The 16901-nt window shown below is 45.2% G+C and overlaps 9 protein-coding genes across 9 annotated transcripts; 3 read left to right on the top strand and 6 right to left on the bottom strand.

The window, feature by feature from the left end:
- Window positions 1-20: 20 nt before the first annotated feature.
- VTP01DRAFT_5900 (uncharacterized protein) lies at window positions 21-1549 on the bottom strand (the record flags this gene model as incomplete). Its single annotated transcript, XM_069384742.1, has 2 exons — window positions 21-980; window positions 1043-1549. 2 exons carry the CDS (start codon window positions 1547-1549, stop codon window positions 21-23), a joined length of 1467 nt encoding a protein of 488 aa, XP_069234944.1.
- Window positions 1550-1720: 171 nt separating this feature from the next.
- VTP01DRAFT_5899 (uncharacterized protein) lies at window positions 1721-4623 on the bottom strand (the record flags this gene model as incomplete). Its single annotated transcript, XM_069384739.1, has 8 exons — window positions 1721-1747; window positions 1827-2339; window positions 2400-2691; window positions 2743-3365; window positions 3444-3923; window positions 3996-4124; window positions 4187-4307; window positions 4376-4623. The coding sequence occupies 8 exons, from the start codon at window positions 4621-4623 to the stop codon at window positions 1721-1723; spliced, it is 2433 nt and encodes an 810-aa protein (XP_069234943.1).
- Window positions 4624-5411: 788 nt separating this feature from the next.
- Window positions 5412-6245, top strand: VTP01DRAFT_5898 (uncharacterized protein; the record flags this gene model as incomplete). The annotated part of the gene is made up of 3 exons (XM_069384738.1): window positions 5412-5631; window positions 5702-5955; window positions 6024-6245. The coding sequence occupies 3 exons, from the start codon at window positions 5412-5414 to the stop codon at window positions 6243-6245; spliced, it is 696 nt and encodes a 231-aa protein (XP_069234942.1).
- A 242-nt stretch (window positions 6246-6487) lies between these two features.
- VTP01DRAFT_5897 (uncharacterized protein) lies at window positions 6488-7190 on the top strand (the record flags this gene model as incomplete). Its single annotated transcript, XM_069384737.1, has 3 exons — window positions 6488-6719; window positions 6797-6984; window positions 7056-7190. The coding sequence occupies 3 exons, from the start codon at window positions 6488-6490 to the stop codon at window positions 7188-7190; spliced, it is 555 nt and encodes a 184-aa protein (XP_069234941.1).
- A 140-nt stretch (window positions 7191-7330) lies between these two features.
- VTP01DRAFT_5896 (uncharacterized protein) lies at window positions 7331-8665 on the top strand (the record flags this gene model as incomplete). The annotated part of the gene is made up of 3 exons (XM_069384736.1): window positions 7331-7402; window positions 7452-7521; window positions 7695-8665. 3 exons carry the CDS (start codon window positions 7331-7333, stop codon window positions 8663-8665), a joined length of 1113 nt encoding a protein of 370 aa, XP_069234940.1.
- Window positions 8666-8934: 269 nt separating this feature from the next.
- VTP01DRAFT_5895 (uncharacterized protein) lies at window positions 8935-9585 on the bottom strand (the record flags this gene model as incomplete). The annotated part of the gene is made up of 1 exon (XM_069384735.1): window positions 8935-9585. One exon carries the CDS (start codon window positions 9583-9585, stop codon window positions 8935-8937), a length of 651 nt encoding a protein of 216 aa, XP_069234939.1.
- A 91-nt stretch (window positions 9586-9676) lies between these two features.
- Window positions 9677-11413, bottom strand: VTP01DRAFT_5894 (uncharacterized protein; the record flags this gene model as incomplete). Its single annotated transcript, XM_069384734.1, has 5 exons — window positions 9677-10170; window positions 10235-10627; window positions 10690-10904; window positions 10963-11216; window positions 11282-11413. The coding sequence occupies 5 exons, from the start codon at window positions 11411-11413 to the stop codon at window positions 9677-9679; spliced, it is 1488 nt and encodes a 495-aa protein (XP_069234938.1).
- Window positions 11414-11691: 278 nt separating this feature from the next.
- On the bottom strand, window positions 11692-13705 carry VTP01DRAFT_5893 (uncharacterized protein; the record flags this gene model as incomplete). Its single annotated transcript, XM_069384733.1, has 12 exons — window positions 11692-11726; window positions 11790-11923; window positions 11992-12103; window positions 12156-12405; window positions 12470-12562; window positions 12625-12766; window positions 12832-12970; window positions 13038-13112; window positions 13172-13310; window positions 13379-13461; window positions 13523-13552; window positions 13645-13705. The coding sequence occupies 12 exons, from the start codon at window positions 13703-13705 to the stop codon at window positions 11692-11694; spliced, it is 1293 nt and encodes a 430-aa protein (XP_069234937.1).
- Window positions 13706-13985: 280 nt separating this feature from the next.
- VTP01DRAFT_5892 (uncharacterized protein) lies at window positions 13986-15621 on the bottom strand (the record flags this gene model as incomplete). Its single annotated transcript, XM_069384732.1, has 3 exons — window positions 13986-14722; window positions 14793-14895; window positions 14992-15621. The coding sequence occupies 3 exons, from the start codon at window positions 15619-15621 to the stop codon at window positions 13986-13988; spliced, it is 1470 nt and encodes a 489-aa protein (XP_069234936.1).
- Between the last annotated feature and the right edge of the window lie 1280 nt (window positions 15622-16901).

The following is a 16901-nucleotide window of genomic DNA, read 5'->3' as shown; positions in this document are numbered from 1 at the left end:
GAAGTGCTTGTTGGATAAACCTATAAAGCTAGCAATGTAAACGACAATGCAAACGCCGAGAAGGAGAGCGCAAGCACATTAAAGGAGAACGGCAAAGATGCTGTTGAGGCCTGCTTGCGATGGAAAGTATCCAGGTCTTCGTTTCCAAATATAGCCCAGGGCAACGTCAGCCTTGAAATGTTGTATTCGTGCGCGTACTTTGTCGAGAGATGCTTGCTCACTGTCAAATACATGTCATCTTGATACACGACGTAGGCAGATTCGAGCAGCTCGATTAGATGATAACTGTCTCCAAAACCTCCCGTGTTGTTAAACGTCCAGGCCGACTCGTTGATAGCCGCTGGCAGCAAAAAATCAAGCGCTCGTCGGATGCTTTTACCATCCACAGTCTCGTAGTTAAACAAGTCGAGCCCGAATCTCTGCGCCATCTGTCCCAATTGAAACAGCCCACGCAGGTTGAAAATCGAGTAGAACCACGATAGTGGCCGAGCGGTTTCCAAATACTGCTCGCCGGAAGGAAGGATCTGCTGAGCAACCCTCGTCGCTGTGGCATTCATGATAACCCGCTTGGCCATCTCAGTCTGGTTCAAGAATAGATAGATCGATGCTTGCTGAATGTCATAGTAAGTGCCGTGGTTGTTTTGCGACATGGATTCGTACATGCCGTTCGGACTGTGCGTAAGCCAGTCGAGATACAACGTAAACCAGTGTCGTATGTATCTTGTCAGTGTCGAGTTCCATACGTCGCTCTGCTGCAATATCGAAATTGAATCCAAGAGGTCATATACAGCGTGGAAATCGATGATGCCTTTGGAGCGGCCGGTGTTGTAGCCACGGATAAGTGAAGCATACTGCATATGCGGGTTCATGCGGGTCTCGGGGTCAATAAACCAATGATTGATACGCTCGATGGCCTTGTCAGCGTACGTCTGATTGTCAAAGTAATGGTATGCGAGTGCCAGAAACTTGACTTGCTTGACCTATTTTTTGCTTTCTTCAATGAATATATCGTTTTGCTAAAAATATTTTCTATAGACTTAACAAATGCGTGAAGCATTGCATAGTCTGCCACTTCTTTGCTTTCAGGATTGACGTGACCGTCCTTTCTGATATAAGGCAAGCCATTTGGACTTGAATCGTTTGGCCAAAAGTAACGCGCGAGGGACATGTAGTCATGCTTGTCGTTTCCCGGAACATCGACCTGTTTGTTAACGACTGTCAACCTCGTCGTATTTGCCACGTAGCGATCCGCCTTCTTTTTCAAGAACCAAAGCGCATGTTGCAAGCCGCGATCATAGTCATAGATGTGCTTTTTGTTTTCCTGGATGATATCCGGATCGATGAGAATGAACGGAAAACTCGCGTCGGATACATTGCTGGGTGGTTCTTGCGCTTTGGGTGTTCTGTAGGCCCATCCAGATATAGCGTTATCCTGCGACGGGTCATCGTCGTCGCCACCATTCTCTTGAGCTTTTACTGATACCTTGACCATCCAGCCAGTCAGCAGCAACAATGGTAACAAACGCGCAAGTTTGTGTTTGATCGCCATTACAGAAGCTAGAAAAAGAGTTAACAACAAACAGACCTGTACATCCTACTTCCCTAAGCCCAGTCATATATTCAATCACGTTTGTTGAAAAGTCTGTGTGATCCAAAGCAAGAAAAAAAAATATTCACCGAGCATGGATAGTAAAACATATGTGCATAAAGGTGATGAAGACTATTTACAGGGCATACTAGCTAAATACTAAAAATATATAAAAAGGCAGGAAAAAGGAATATAAGGTTAATGGGGAACATAAAGCCGCGTAATAAGATGTACTTACAATGCATATACTTTGGTCATCGCCGTGTACTTTAAGCTGGTTCTCCAAGAATCGTCGGCCGCGGCGTTCGCTGAGAGACAAGCCGTCTTGGTTGCTTGTGTCGGCGGTTTCAGAGGACGAGGATCGGCGTCTTCTGTTGTCTATCGATGGCGGTGGTGATCCAAGCAAATATCCACCGCCCTCGTCACTGCTATCGTTGCCATCTTCCGATTCCTCATCTGTTCCGCTTACACTTTCGGGATGTTCAGGAACTAACGGTGGATGCTCACTTTCGTCGATTCTCCTCAAGTAACTCATGATCCGCTTTACACTCCATTTCCTCGAGACTTGGCGGCCAGATGCAGACGAGTTGGTTGTATCAGAGTCGGCGTTGGATATCCTTCGTGATCCAGGGAAGGAACTGAATTCACAGAGTGGTTGCCCTTTGTGTAGATACAGTTGATAGTAAATAAATGATTTAAGTGCAATGTCTGTATAAATGGATTGCACGGATGCAGCGTAAGCTTCGTCCGTCTGTAAAATCGTCAACGTCATTAAAGGAGACTAGTAAACGCAATACATCGAGAAGCTTACCAACGAGACAGATAGACTTTGCTGTATCTGACCAACCCACGTTCCTTCTAGGTAGAGTGGGCTAAGTAGCAAACTGCAGCTAGTCGCTGTAAGTTTTATGCAGCAGATATCGAGCTTGTATATGCTTGCATCAAGGTTGCTCTCCAGCGTTCCGAGTAACTTTGTTGTTGCTAAATTTTCCTCCGTCACCTTTTCTTGAAACCAAGATTTAATATCAGCTTGATATGTAACAATGTTGTTAGTTCTGGCTGGTACAAAAAGGGATAAAGCTTCAACTGTTTCCTGTACAGATCTAAGTAGAGTCAGGGCGGGTACAATTCTCCAGATGCCTTCTTCTGTATACCTTTGCATATCTGCTTCTCCGAGGATTATCACAGGCCTGCCCGTCAGTAAAGAATAAACAATATGTACAAATGCTTGGTCAAGCGTCTTGAGGATATTTATATGGTATCGAGATGGCTTCTGCTGAGCATGATGGGTATACGATGACCATGGATGCCCTGTCCCCGTAAATCGTTTCGAAATAAAGGAGACGCTGTTACCCGCGGCTGTGTCGGCATGCATGATATTCCTGGCGTCATAGTTCATCAGAATATCTCGAGGTTGCGGATTCTCCATATTAGCAATGAATTCCTCTCCAATGAACACATTGGATGACAGCGGTTCAATTAGAGCGCACTCATCGTCCATGAGTTCCAAAACTTCGTTGTTTACTCCAAATTCGATTGTCATTCTGCCTAGGCGTTGCATGGCCTCGGTAAATAAATTATCCTTGACTGCTTTGGAGATTGTTACTTTGGACAATAGATCTTCAGTTTGTTTGGGTTCGATGGTGGAAACGAGAGGTATGGCGGAGTGCGTTTCATCAACTGCATCCCCCTTGCGTGAATTTCGGCAAAGCTGTGCTACCGATCGCAAACGCCGTTCAAAATGTGCAACTGGATGTTCTATGTCCACAAAACTTGGCTGCAAGAATGGAAAAAAGATTGAATCAAGATAAAGCACTATCGGAGATGAGAGGAATTTTCCATTTTTTCATACTACCTTGTATGATGATTCTGGTTCTGCTACGTTGTTGTCTGATTGCTTGCTCGCGTGACCTTCTTGTTGAGCAAATATTGCCAATGGGGGTGAAGGTAAGCTTGTGGTTACTGCAGAGGATGTGATGCTGTCATTCTTTGTTGTCTCCTGCGAAAGCTGGGTGCTAGATGATTCCGGTGTGTTTGGCCGATTTGTTTGGAGCTGGTAACTAGAAGATAAATGCTCACACTGCTGCTGCTGCTGCTGTTGTTGTTGTCGCAGTTGCTGAGACTCTCCACTATCATTCAACTGAGAGATATAGCCTTCAACGACATCAATCATGAGTCTCGTGGCCGTTGCTGACTGCCGTACAGCCTCAAGTGATTGAGGCTTATTTTTCTTATTGGATTGCAGAATTGCCTCTGTATGTTCCAGGTCGAGTAGGCGGTATTTTAGATCCAGCGAGAAATTAACGTAGTTGCCACTTTTCAGCAATCGTGCAACCTGAGTACAAGCCCAAAAGTTAACGTCTGAACCGAATAATCCGTTCTCCCCGCAGTCTAGGCGATGCCTCACCTCGTTTAACCTTTCCATAAACTGATCAAACCTAGCGACGATTTTTTCGGAATCGGACGTGATGTACGACAGCGCGACTGGATGCACGTAGCCTCGGGCGTTTACATCGAACAAGGTCAAATGGTGCGTCTGGTGGAAGAGGAAACAGCTTTTAGTGTGCATGCTTCCTTAGCGCATCCAATCCAGCTTACAAAAGCATAAACCTGACTATCAGCATCGCTAGAGTACACTTGAGTGTCATCCGGAATGGTAAAAACGCATTGGTCTTCCTGAGAGGCGTTTCGTTCTTTTTGGGCTACCACGTCAAATTGTCTAGAATTCCATGCATGAAGGCGGTCGTAAAATAATGAGAAACATCACCACCACCACAGAATAATTACTCAAAGTTTGATGTTGTCTGGTCAACAGAGACGATACGCAGAACCAGCGTATTAAAGTCGAATTCGTCAAGGCCTAACTCCTTCAAGGCTTCCGACTTTTCCTTAAAGTCGACGTAAATATCGTCCGCTACAACTGCAAGCGGCAACGGGCCTTCCAGTTCAGAAAATTCGCTGATAAGCACGAAGTCCCTTCGTTGTCGAGTAGGTACATTGTCGGTGAGCGATTGCACACCACGAGCGTGGCTCATGAAGGCAGGGGAATCAAGGAGTGGAGAGAAAGAAGGAAGGAAGGAAGGAAGGAAAGAGCCATGCAGGCCCGGAAGGCGTAATTTAGCCGACTCACGTGAGCAGCTTCATAGCACTTCAGACCTATTTCAGTGCGCTGGGGCCATGCTGTTTGTGTACCCTTGGTACCAAATGCAGACCTTTTTGCTGACGACGAAGCAATTACGATACCCATCAGAGTGAGTCGAAGAAAAGGTTCATGTAATATGTAAAGCATAACGTGAGCTTGTAGTGATCACCGCATTAACTGTTTCATTGAAGACCCTGACTGGTACCAGAAACCTATCCCACAACCTTGCTATTAATCGCACGTCGGATATCTTATCGATGAAATTGATCCTTCCTTTCTTCCGCCATCGTAGAATGGGATCCAGTATTGAAATCACGCAAGACCTGTTTCCATATTACTTTTATTTGTATACCCTTTGCTCAGTTGGCTGCTCATCATGGTTGGATAACAGCGATGCGTAATTCACATTCAAAAGAAGGAGGATAACTGTTCACTGCTTGCCATTATGGATTTTTATAACATTCATATTGGATAAAGCCTTCAATGAACCATTGAAAAGAGTCTCCACAATTAAGATATGACGTTCCTTGAGATATAGGTTCAAACAGTATCTTTAAAAGCAATGTATTAGAATTCGCCTCTCACTCATGAAGAAATTATGCAGAATAGAAATTGGGAATTTGAAAGGTGGTCCCTGGCCCGCAACTCCAGCCACAGTCCCTCATACATAACTTTAACGCAATGACAGACAGTGCAGGCACAACGAGCCATGAAGCAGAAACATCGCCCTCCCTTAAAGATATGCGCAAGTTTGAACGATGGCGCAAGTCTTTACAGTATATCACTGGACTGGGAATGACAGAAGAAGAGAGACAAACCTTCCGCAAACAACTCGATGCTGAAATTGAACAAGTCGAATGCAAAAACTGCGAACTGTGGAGAGACAGCTTAATGAAGAACAGTTAGTACCGAAACCTTTATATACATATGTTGTGACTGAATGGAGACTGAGACGTTGTTGTTGGACACAGGTCCGTCTGTCAGGTTTATGATTGACAACCTTCGCAAAGTGGGTCGAGAAATGACAAAGGACGACTTTCTATGCGCACCGTGCGACAGCAGGTCAGGAGGGTTTTCGCCAGAAGCAGGCATCTTGCTATGTGCCAACAGAACCAATACACGGCAAATCCAGGAACATACAATGGTTCATGAGATGATACATATGTACGACCACTACAAATTCAAAGTTGACTGGTTCAACCTGCGGCATCATGCTTGCAGCGAGGTGAGCTAGCTTATTAAATTCACAGCATATATATCGAGTAATTTATTTATCATCTACAATGTCAATAGGTGCGCGCAGCAAGTCTGAGTGGCGATTGCAACTGGTCAAGAGAAGTTAGACGAGGATTTTTCACGTTCACAAAGCAGCACCAGGCGTGCGTGAAGCGAAGAGCTGTGTTATCGGTTATGGAAAACCCATCATGTTCATCGAAAGAAGAGGCAGAGCGAGCAGTCTCGAGTGTATTCGACAGTTGCTTTGCTGACACTCGGCCGTTCGACGAAATATACTAGAAAAGAAGCTAAAAATAAACTTAAACTACAATGCATGCGGCAAATGTGCCAAGCATTCAGCGGGGACTTCTGAGATATGGGTCGGATGGATGGGCCGTCTCACGCTGACGGATAAATGGGACACATACCATTTTATCTGCAGATAATTTAAAGGGCAAACTCCTTCTTTGCTGAGTACACTTGGTCTTTTTCTACTCGTCTTCCTCTTCTCCTTATTCTTTTCCTGTGTTTACACGTCCATTATGACCATCCAAAGCACCGATTACAAGGATGATTTACAGGCTCGGTTCAGTCGCACTCTAGCTCAGGTGGATGCCCAGCTCGGCCAGTTTCAGTACTGCAACGAATTCGAACGCAAAACCGGCATTCCAAAGTCTTACGCAGCACTCGGAATCGCTGGATTGATGGTCCTGATGATATTCTTCGACTTGGCCGGTCAGCTCTTGACAAACTTCATTTCATGGGTGTATCCTGGTATGTTTTATCCTGCTCTGCCCACCACGATTCAGAACAATCGAGGCTCACGCATACGTATGATGCTCTCCATATAGCATATGCCTCCTTTAAGGCAATTGAATCTCCCAGCCCTTACGATGATAAGCAATGGTTGACATACTGGACCGTGATTGGATTTGTGCAAATTATTGAGTACTTTTCCGACATCTTGTTGTTCTGGATACCTTTCTATTTCCTTTTCAAGACTTTGTTTGTCCTTTGGCTTGCACTGCCACAGTTCAGGGTACGTCTAGCAGCATTCTCCAGTTATTATCGTGTGGATAAACACTGACATTCTTGGTTGGCAATGATTAGGGAGCAGAAGTCCTTTATACCCGAGTTTTGCGACCATACCTTTTGGAAGCACAGACTGATATCGATCGCAAGGCCGAGCATTTGCGTGACAAAGTTGGTGCATTTGCATCAGATTTGACAAGAAAAAAGGAATAAAAATGTGTGTCAACAAGTTGTTTGAAGTCGTGTTTCTGCTGCCAAGTGGTGGAATGTTACACATAACGCGAGTGCTGCTGAGTAGCAAATTGTGAACGCGCTGCTTGCCCAACAAGCGGCAACCATCTTTCAATTGATTCATGCGGAACTCTATTGTGATAAGAGCTGGCATACTTGCTTGCATTTTGATATCATTTTTACAGATTTCCATTGTAAGTCGTATAACTGCGTTTCTGTAACTAGATATTCAAATGCTTTTAGGCAGATCATGCCTGCACAGCTGATGAATGCCTTGCTACACCAACTCTCGTTCCGGAAGATGTCCCTGCAGGTACGATTAAGTCCATCGTTACGCGCAGGGATCAGCGCACAAGTCAAATCCTTTGGCTTGTCCTGGTAGAAATGACGCAGAGCGAAGTAGTGACTTGAATGCCTACTACTCAAACGCGCTTGTCTATTCCTGCCAGAATCAGCCTGACAGTGTTACTTATCTGGATCTAGTAGGGATAGAGGATGGAAGCACAGATATCACAGCACCGGTTTACCTTGCTGTACCGTTACAAATTGCTCGTCAATGTATTCTCGAATCCAAAACGCGTGTAAATGCAGCGATAGAGCGACTGCGACGTTTAACGGAAAATGCCAAATCGGAAATGGAACAGTACGGCAGGCGAGTCGCGGCAGTGACGCACGACGATATCTACTTTGACTTGAAACGTACCATGGAACGCGTGAAGGAGCCAATTATGCAATTCTACTATTCTTCCCGGCAACTAGAACGACCAAAGGATGAGATTAGCGCAATTCCAGATATTGAGTCTGCACTCAAGGCGCTGCGACGCGATTTCTTGGACAGCATTGAAGATGCTGACGATCCATCTAGGAGCATTTTGGAGCAAAAGCAAGAGGATTTTTTGACCTACATTGCACAAGCGAGACAACTCGTAATCCAAGGAATTCTCGATGCAACGGCAGAGATAGAGAACATTGTTATGGGCCATCATTCGCACGTTTCGCCGGATCAGATATCAACGATAACCGAACACATCGTGAATCACAGAAAGAACGAGATCGAAAGGCTGTATCTCCAGATTGCCAGCCGCTCTGGACCGTTACGGAGATTGTTCGAGAACTTGGAATCGGTTATCGATGTCAAGATCAAACAAATCGTGCAAGAGTTTATCTCAAGTGCCAATCTGGCACTTCAACACGCTCGAAAGGATGGTGCTGAAAAAAATCTTCAGGGTTGGAAAGAGTCGATCAACGGAGCGTCTAAAAAGGCAAAAGATAATATAGAGCATATATATGTTTTGGCTGGAGAGCAGCTCCAACCGAGTATCCTGGATCGATCGTTTTGGGAAGACGTGCTGTACTATGTTTCCCGTAAAACGGACAAGCTCAAAACCGAAGCGGTGCAGCGAGTGCAAAGTAGCATGAGAAAACTCGTCGGCTGTGGCTGTGAGTTGCACAGATAGAAATATACCATACTCTATGAGAAACCCTTTGCGAACACCATTTCCTTATCCAACCTTTTCACATTTAGCAATGCATGATATTGCGTGGAAGATACAGAGCATTCTCTGATAAAAAGTGGTGTACAATGTTTATGATTTGAGAGTGAGATGTGCGGGGTAGTCTAAGCGCTGATTCCTCGGCGTGATGGATATAGAGTCGGATTATATATGTACAAGAGTGTAAGAAGAAGAGAGAGAGGAAAAGAAAAGGGGGGAATCCGAGGGTTTTGCTATGTACTGCTGCGATCTTCACTCGTTTTAACCTGGTATAATCTATCTGTCGCATACGCAATGCCTGCTAGAACAAGTCCAAGTTTCCACAGCCGCGACCAGAAAGTTTCAAAGCGGGATGGGTCGTGTTTAAATGTAGGATCTGGCTCGTCAAACCCTGCTGCTCGCCGTCGCTCGGCAGCCTGCGACATGCGTGCCTTTCGCCGCTTTTCTTCAGCCTCGTAACGTTTTGCATAGGTATTATGTTGATTGAACGCCTGCCACTGCTTCCGCATTGCCTCTGCTTGTGCCTGTGCACTTGCTGATCCCGTAGCTCTCGCTCTGCGTGCTCTCCCGTGCCACGAAGCGGACGGTCCAGTGCGGAAAGGCGCATTGCCTACTGAACTCGACGGCGGCTGATCGTCCATGTCGTAATCGTACTGTCTCCGAGATGCTTCGTTGCCTAGCACCGCGTATGCTTCGTTCACCTCCAAAAACTTTTTGTGAGCTTCGGCATTGTTTGGATTGAGATCTGGATGGTATTGCTTTGAAAGTCTATAGTACTGCTTCTTGATCGTCTTCTTGTCAGCGTGCCGATGCACTTTTAAAACTTCATAGTGGTCCTTTCGTTTGAAGGCCATACTGCTGCAGTGGAATCCCCTTCGAAACATGGTTCTGTTGCTAAGGAGTGCAAATGAAAGAACAATTGTAAGGTATGTAGCGGGAAGAAGCTTATCTGATGCTTGCTGCTGACATTTTAATTTACTGTTGTTGGTAATCGACTTTACAAGTAACAGGTTCTACAGATATATCTCTATTATCTGCTATGCTAGATGCATATTGGTAATCATCGTAAAGCTCCTCTTCATCGTACTGTACTCTCTGCTTTCGTCGCCGTCTTTGGCCTTTTCCTTCAGAATGTTTGCCAACGAATTTCGGAGGTGCGATGCCTTTTAACAAAGGATTACTGGCATAAGTTCCAGCTGAGCCGTCCTGCTTCTCCGTCGGCTTCTGCTGAACAGGCTGAACTTCTGGATATTCTTCTGGCTCGCTGTCTGATTCAGACGAGCTGGCTTCAGCAACAGAAACTTGCTTGGAATGGATGTCGATAGTGAGCACTCTTCTCTTGGAGGTACTGTCCCGACTTTGAAGTTTCTGAAGGTTTGCTTGCTGTTTTTTCATTTGCATAGCACGCTCTTGTGGAGTTAACCATGGATTAAATTGATCCGTAGGCAACATGAAATCACTTGCTTGATCTGCGCAACGTTTTATCCATTATGAGTCATGAATGGAGAAAAGTAACACTTGTTTGATACTTACCAATAACCGTGGTACGCTTTGCACTCGTTCTTTGGAACTCTAGTAGCTTTTCCTTTTGCGCCTCCGCTCGTCTGCGGTTCTCTTCTTCCTTTGCATCATCAAAAGTAGGTTCTTGGTACGCCATTCGAGGTATTATGTCTCCGCTAACTTTGGCTGCATAAGCAACGGCAGGTGTTTGCGCTGCTTTTGCTTTTCGCTGTTGTATCTGTTGATTTTGTAGCCGCTTTTGTTCTGCTCGTTTTTTCTTCGCTTCCGCAACCAATGCCACCATCTGCTCCTTGGATAACACAGGAGTTCCGCAAAATGTACATGGGCCCACGCCTTCAAGAGTACAGATAATTTTGCCACAATTGAGACAATTTGGAGCAACAGTAAGCAATGGATGTTTTGTCGCTATCGTCAAAGCGTTAAGTCTATATACTTGATATTTAGCAGTGTTACAGTATTTGACATACCTTGACATTGACATGGTCGGCGTTTCCCCTTTCCTTCGGATGCACGTATATCCAATTCTTTAAGCGCTGTCTCCAGCGTCATTTCGTTTTTCTTTTTCTTTTTCTTTTTCTCTGTACTTTGTTCAGGTGTTACTGTACTGCTGCTAGTCGAAGGCGATGCATTGGCGCTATCATTCTTCTGCGGTCCTTTTCCAGCCTTTGATTTTTGCAATTTTCTGCAAAATATGAGTTAAAATAGCTGATCTACTCCTGTTACTGGAGATCTCGACATACCCAGAGTAATAATTGCCTTCGTTTCCTTTTTTCATATATACATTAACGTTAGCTGGCCAATCAAGTCGGCTGCCCGACTCTGACACTGGAAGGGACGGGAAATGCTGCGGCTCGACTGGCTGCTGCTGCGGTACTGGCTCATCCTTGGATATTTGCTGCTTTTGCTTCTGTTGTTCTTGTTGCTGCTGCTGGAAGCGTCTAACAGTAAACCTTTCTATGAACGCAAGTGCATCGCTGCTGGTTCCGAGCATGCTCTTTATTTTTTGTTCTTGTGCTTTAGTTCATACAGTCCCATAACGCAATGTCGAAAGCCACTTACCATAAGGTGTTCTGACAAGGCGTCTGGAGTCTCAATAGTCCAAAGATATGGCACGACGTTTGTCTTTAATGTCTCGTCATCGATTCCGAGGAATTTGCTAAGCTCGTCAACAACCCATGTTTCCAAATGCATGTTATGCAAAGAAGATATTGAATTGAATTGAATTGTCGCATTCGAATCCAAATTCGGAAGCCGCAAATTCAAATGCTACCAAAGCCATTATCCTTCATGCATTGCCATGCAGCATAAGTTCACAGCCAATCCCGTACACTTCAAGGTTGTTGGCAGCCACCACGAAGGGTACAAGTGCATATTTACTATTTTAAACCGAAAAGCATGCATCGTGATGGGAAATAAAAGCAAAGACAGTGAAAGGTAAACAGATGTAAAAGTAATTAAAAACGATCATCTTAGAAGATGCCCATACGTTCCAACCGACGTCGTTCTATGCAATTTCGATGAATTAACATTCTCACGGCATTGACGCGACTGTAGCTCCAAAACTTACGTGTTTGCCTAAAGTCAGCCTCATCATGCTCGCTATCCTCTCCATCGATCTCCATGTCAATATCTCTCGGCACACTTTGCATTTGTACGGAGGGTGCGAAAGGTAAGTGTCTCAAATTATCAATGATTTTTGCCCTGTAGCAAAGTAAATATATTAGTTACCAATCCTTGATTATGAAAAAGAAGAAAAATACTGGTCTTACGTGATTTTTTCTAGGTATTCGCGTGTATTGTGATTTGCCATGTTGTTGGATGGTACGTCTAGCTTATATTCTGGTCCGTAATATTCAAAGTAGTCATTGTATGGTAGCTCCACTGCTGGGAAACATTAGCAGTGTCGTATACGAAACGTAATATTTATATTCACCTTTTGTCAAGTCTTCGCCGACTGCTAGACCAGTCTCATATGTCCACGTTCTTGCCACGTTTCTGATAGTATATCCGCCACCGCCGACCATGATCATGGGTACATTGAAAGACTTTACAAATTCGACACATGAAGCGTGTCCACGCATAGATAAGTTGAAGCAGCCTAACCGATCTCCGGCTAACGAGTCACCACCGAGCTGTAACACGATGGCACCAGGCCGATACCAGTCCATAATGCGTTGGATAATCTATGACGACAGGTCATCAATATCATCCCATACGCAAATATGCGAGATCACAATTAGTGCTTACAGGTCGAAATATGCTTTTGTATGTTTCGTCATCGATACCGTCTCTAAGTGGAACATTCACGGCGTAATGCTTTCCTTTACCTAAGCCGGTATCCTAAAATGTCACTCAGTGAATACATCATTCTAGATAAATAAGGCTAACAAACTATCGCATACTTTGATATCACCTGTACCGGGAAAAAATTCACCAAATTTGTGAAAAGAGCATGTCATGACTCTATCTGTAGTGTAAAATGCTTCCTCTACACCATCTCCGTGATGTACATCAATGTCAATGTATAATACTCGTTGGTGATACCTGTTGCAGGCAAGAACAATGAATACTTGCATTGTCGTCATCTTCATTCTTATGTAAGCAGTTACCTTAAAAGTTCAAGGATGCCGAGTACAATATCGTTAACGTAGCAAAATCCAGAAGCTTCCGTCTTTTTCGCGTGATGGAGACCTCCAGACCAATTAATAGCAATATCCGCCTCTCCACTCAACAACTTGTTAGCAGCACCTGCACATCACAAAGACCGTTAGATCTGGGCCTACTGCATTTAACAGTGCTAAATTCCCTTTCTTACCAACTGTGCCGCCTGCTGATATGGAACAGAACTCGAAAAGTCCTTCAAAAACTGGACAATCCTCCCCAACGTTAACTGCAAAATTTGAGTCCGTCAGCATTATCAGAATATCGGATCAAGTACAAAACATTTACATCTTGCGATTCCTTGCTCCAATCCACCGTGCTGGATAGCCAACTGCTCCACATTGTCGGGTGTCACATGCTGCAAGAAATTGATATACTCGTCTGAATGGAAACGTGTCATTTCGAAGGCTGACATCCGTACGGGTTTCTACCGCGGGATTGATATCACAAGTTGGAAACGTATTGCTTATCCAAAACGTATTTGTTGCTACTCACGACAATGTCCATTTTGTTGTAAAGTCCATAGTTCACGACCATGTTGTGTACCATGTGCATTCTTTTAGGTTTCATGTAGTGGCCTGCAAAGTTCTTGTTGAGTCCACGCTGCAGGATTGACAGGTCATATGTGGAGGATATTACCTGGCCCATAGCTAAAATTGCCAACGTCGTCTGCAATGCAAACGTAACGGTTGAATGATCTCGATTAGCACTTTGTCTTGATCGCGCCTGCTCCATTCGGGAACCTCAGGCAGACTACTTACGATCATAGAAATAACACACTCGCTTTTTTGAGCAGTTGGCTAAGCTGTATGAGTTGGTCATTGATGTTGAATAGTAAAATGGGCGCGGTGTGGATAGGAGGACAAAGTATTGCTGCTGCTGTTGGAACTTTCAAGCAAGGTTCCCTCAGCAAGCTCCTCTTGAAAAGCTGCTGCTGCTGCGTTTCCGCCGCTCTGCTCCAAATGTGAGCCGGCAAAAATTTATTGCTTCATTCGACAAGGAATTAACAACAACAATAACAGTAGGATTATTTAGATTCAAGTATATATACAGGCACACTCAAGAGACAGAATAAGAGAACTAGCGTATGAGTGGTACAAGCTCAAATATAAATAAGAGAGACTGCGATAACCGTAGCCACCGAGATTACTTTTGCAGCAGCCGTCTGGCCGGAAGCAAGCAGAGCAGATGCTGCAGAGTTTGCGTTGTTGCTGTCGTTGTTGTTAGTTTCAGCGCCTGCACTGGCCGGAGCTTTAGGCACAGTTCCGTTGGATGCCTGCGAAACCTGGGGATTTGGATTGGCGTCAGTGGGATAGACAAAGTTCTGCTCCCAGTATGGCTGTGCAACGTTGATGCATTCGTTCCAGGGCACAACATTGAACACCTGCTTGATCTCTGGCAACCATTTTTCTGCCTTGGAAACGGTGTAGCTGTTAAGCTCGTGTTGCAATACAATATGACCGCTGGCGTTATCTGAGCCATTCTTTCTGGCAGCTATCCAGTTCGTGAAAGAATCATCGACCTTCTGCTGCGTGCTTTGATCGGCAGTCATGCTCCAGTCAAACGTATCCATGTCCCAGAGCACAGTTGAGAGTCCCATTTGCCACGCAATAGCACGGACACGATCGTCAACGTCGCCGTAAGGAGGTCGCCAGCAGCGAGGGGTGACGCCTGTTACTTCCTTGATAGCTCGAAGGTTCCAGTACAGCTCAGCGACGACTTGTTCATTCTTCTGCGATGTCATAGAGGGATGCGACCAAGTATGCAGGCACAGTGTGTGGCCGTCGGCCAATGCACGTTGCGCGGCTGCCGGGGCAGTTATCACGTTGGATCCAATATCTTCATAAAGTTCAAATATCAATAAATCTTACAGTGAGATCGCTCAAACAACTGCTTAACGGTGACTTACAGAACAAGCCAGCTTTCTGCTTCTGCTGAACCAAGAAATCATACAAGTGGGGCTCAGCATATTGACCACCACCTTCGGCGGTAAGTGGACCGTCATCGTAAGTCTATCAGGTTTTGTAGATCATTTGTGTTGTTAGTAACTGTGTTATATCACCTTGCAGCAGACTCGTTGACGGTATAAACAAAGGATATGTACTTACCAATCCCCAGTCGCCAGCTTTAGGACAGCTTCGTACATCCGGTGGAATACCAGAGACTTTCGGCTGAGTACATCCAGTGGCTGTCCACCAGCAATCAGGATCAGTAGTGGCGTCGTAGCCTTGCACGCTCACGGAACCATCGGAGCCCGCTTTCCGGACAGGAATCTGTGGAACTTGAGACCAGTCAATCGCCTTGATAACAGCTTGTACGTCCGGCGAATCAATTGGTGGAGAGGTCCAGGGAGCAGGGTAAGCCTGCGTGTTAACAGAAACGCCACTGCTGAGAGGACCTGTGGGGACGTTGGAACCATCAGCAGGATATGCCTGGACATTGTTGGGTAAAGGCGTAACCGAAGCGAGCCAGGCTGGCGACTGCTGAGGAGCAACGCCGGAGGAGGACGAAGATGATGAAGGAGTAGAGGACGAACTCGTGGATTCCGCAACAGCCGAGGAAACCGGCAGCACATCCTGGCCACTGGATGAGGATGAAGGAGTCAATGTAGGCTCAGAAACAGCGCTGCTGCTGCCAGCTGAAGAATCGCTACTGTTGTTTGAAGCAGTAGATTGAGCTGCGCAGCCCCATGTGCCAAATATTATAGCTAAAGCAGCAACCTTTGAGCAGCACCCCATAGTGATTAGGTCTACGACAAAGAGAAAAAAAGAGGATTAAAAAGGGGGAAGGTTTAGCGACAAAGGCTTACGGGCGGAAAGACCTGATTTACGTTCTCTCTATATATACATTTTTTCTATCTATACATTTATAAATAAGCGCGCCATGCCGAAACGCCTTTTTTGCCACTGTTTGATAGCATCGCTGCATGGTGCCTTTATCAGCATAGATGTGCACCTTCAATCAGAAGGAAATTGCGGTAACTGCATTGCTGCAGTGGTGGATCTCCTTGTTAAACGGTCACAGGGGGACGCACATCGGTCACACTGGTATTTTCGTATCATCACGGTCATCACCATCGTCAGGTTTACGCTGATGCATGAAATAAACGAATTGACCATCAATATAATAAGAAATTGACAACATATAGTTATCGAGCTATGACTTTGGGTACAAATTTCACATCTTGCTCTTCGTGAGCAACTGCATGAATGCCTAGATATGTATGTATAGAAGACCACCTAGCATTACACGGGGCTATGTATAAAAGTCGGCTGTAGACTTTGGCTTCTCAGAGGCTAGCGATTAACATTGGATATCACAACAACAAATTCAGTGCAATGCCCCCCTGGCTGCTGCTGCTGCGAAGCTTTGTAGAACTGGAATAGATCCAGGGTGGCGCAAAACAGGTTTCACAGCAAAGTGCATGATAGTATGTATAGTCCTGGATCGACGAAAGCAGTGCTTTCTTTGTGGAAGGAATAAGTCCCCCACCCAAGCCTTGCGAGTTTCTTATCTTATCTTAACAATGGGTAGGACGACGGTGGCAACTACATGTATATCCGTTGTATTTTAGTAGAGTACGACCGACAAAGTTAACGAGTCGCCGAGCACAACGAGGTGAGATTAATGTTTGAGTGAACGACCTTGCATCGCTGCAGGGGGGCGCGAGCGACGAAGGGCACATAGGGACAAGGAGAATTGAAAAAAAGGAATACATGTTAGTATTCGATGGCATTGTCTGCAGAGAGCACCGTTGATGCAGATTACAAATTAAGACGATCGCTGGTAAATCACCTGCTTGAGCAATCAAGAAACTGACGATAAGGTTCCGGGTCATATCTTATTTATGGGAGTTCGCGGGAACCGGGTAGCAGCAGCAAAGGCACATACTTGATTATGAAAGGAAAGAAACAGCAAGGAAAGTTGGCGCTATGATACCAAGTACGTCGTATGCTTGCGGGCTGAATGGTTGCTGTCCAGGGGCTGAATTGTTTGTAGAAATACAAAAGAAGTCGCC

The sequence above is a fragment of the Rhizomucor pusillus genome (genome assembly GCF_041956525.1).
Source record: "Rhizomucor pusillus strain CBS 183.67 unplaced genomic scaffold VTP01scaffold_26, whole genome shotgun sequence".
Lineage (NCBI taxonomy): Eukaryota > Fungi > Mucoromycota > Mucoromycetes > Mucorales > Lichtheimiaceae > Rhizomucor > Rhizomucor pusillus.
Note: the sequence above shows the minus strand (reverse complement) of the source record. Positions and strands in the feature narration are given on the sequence as shown.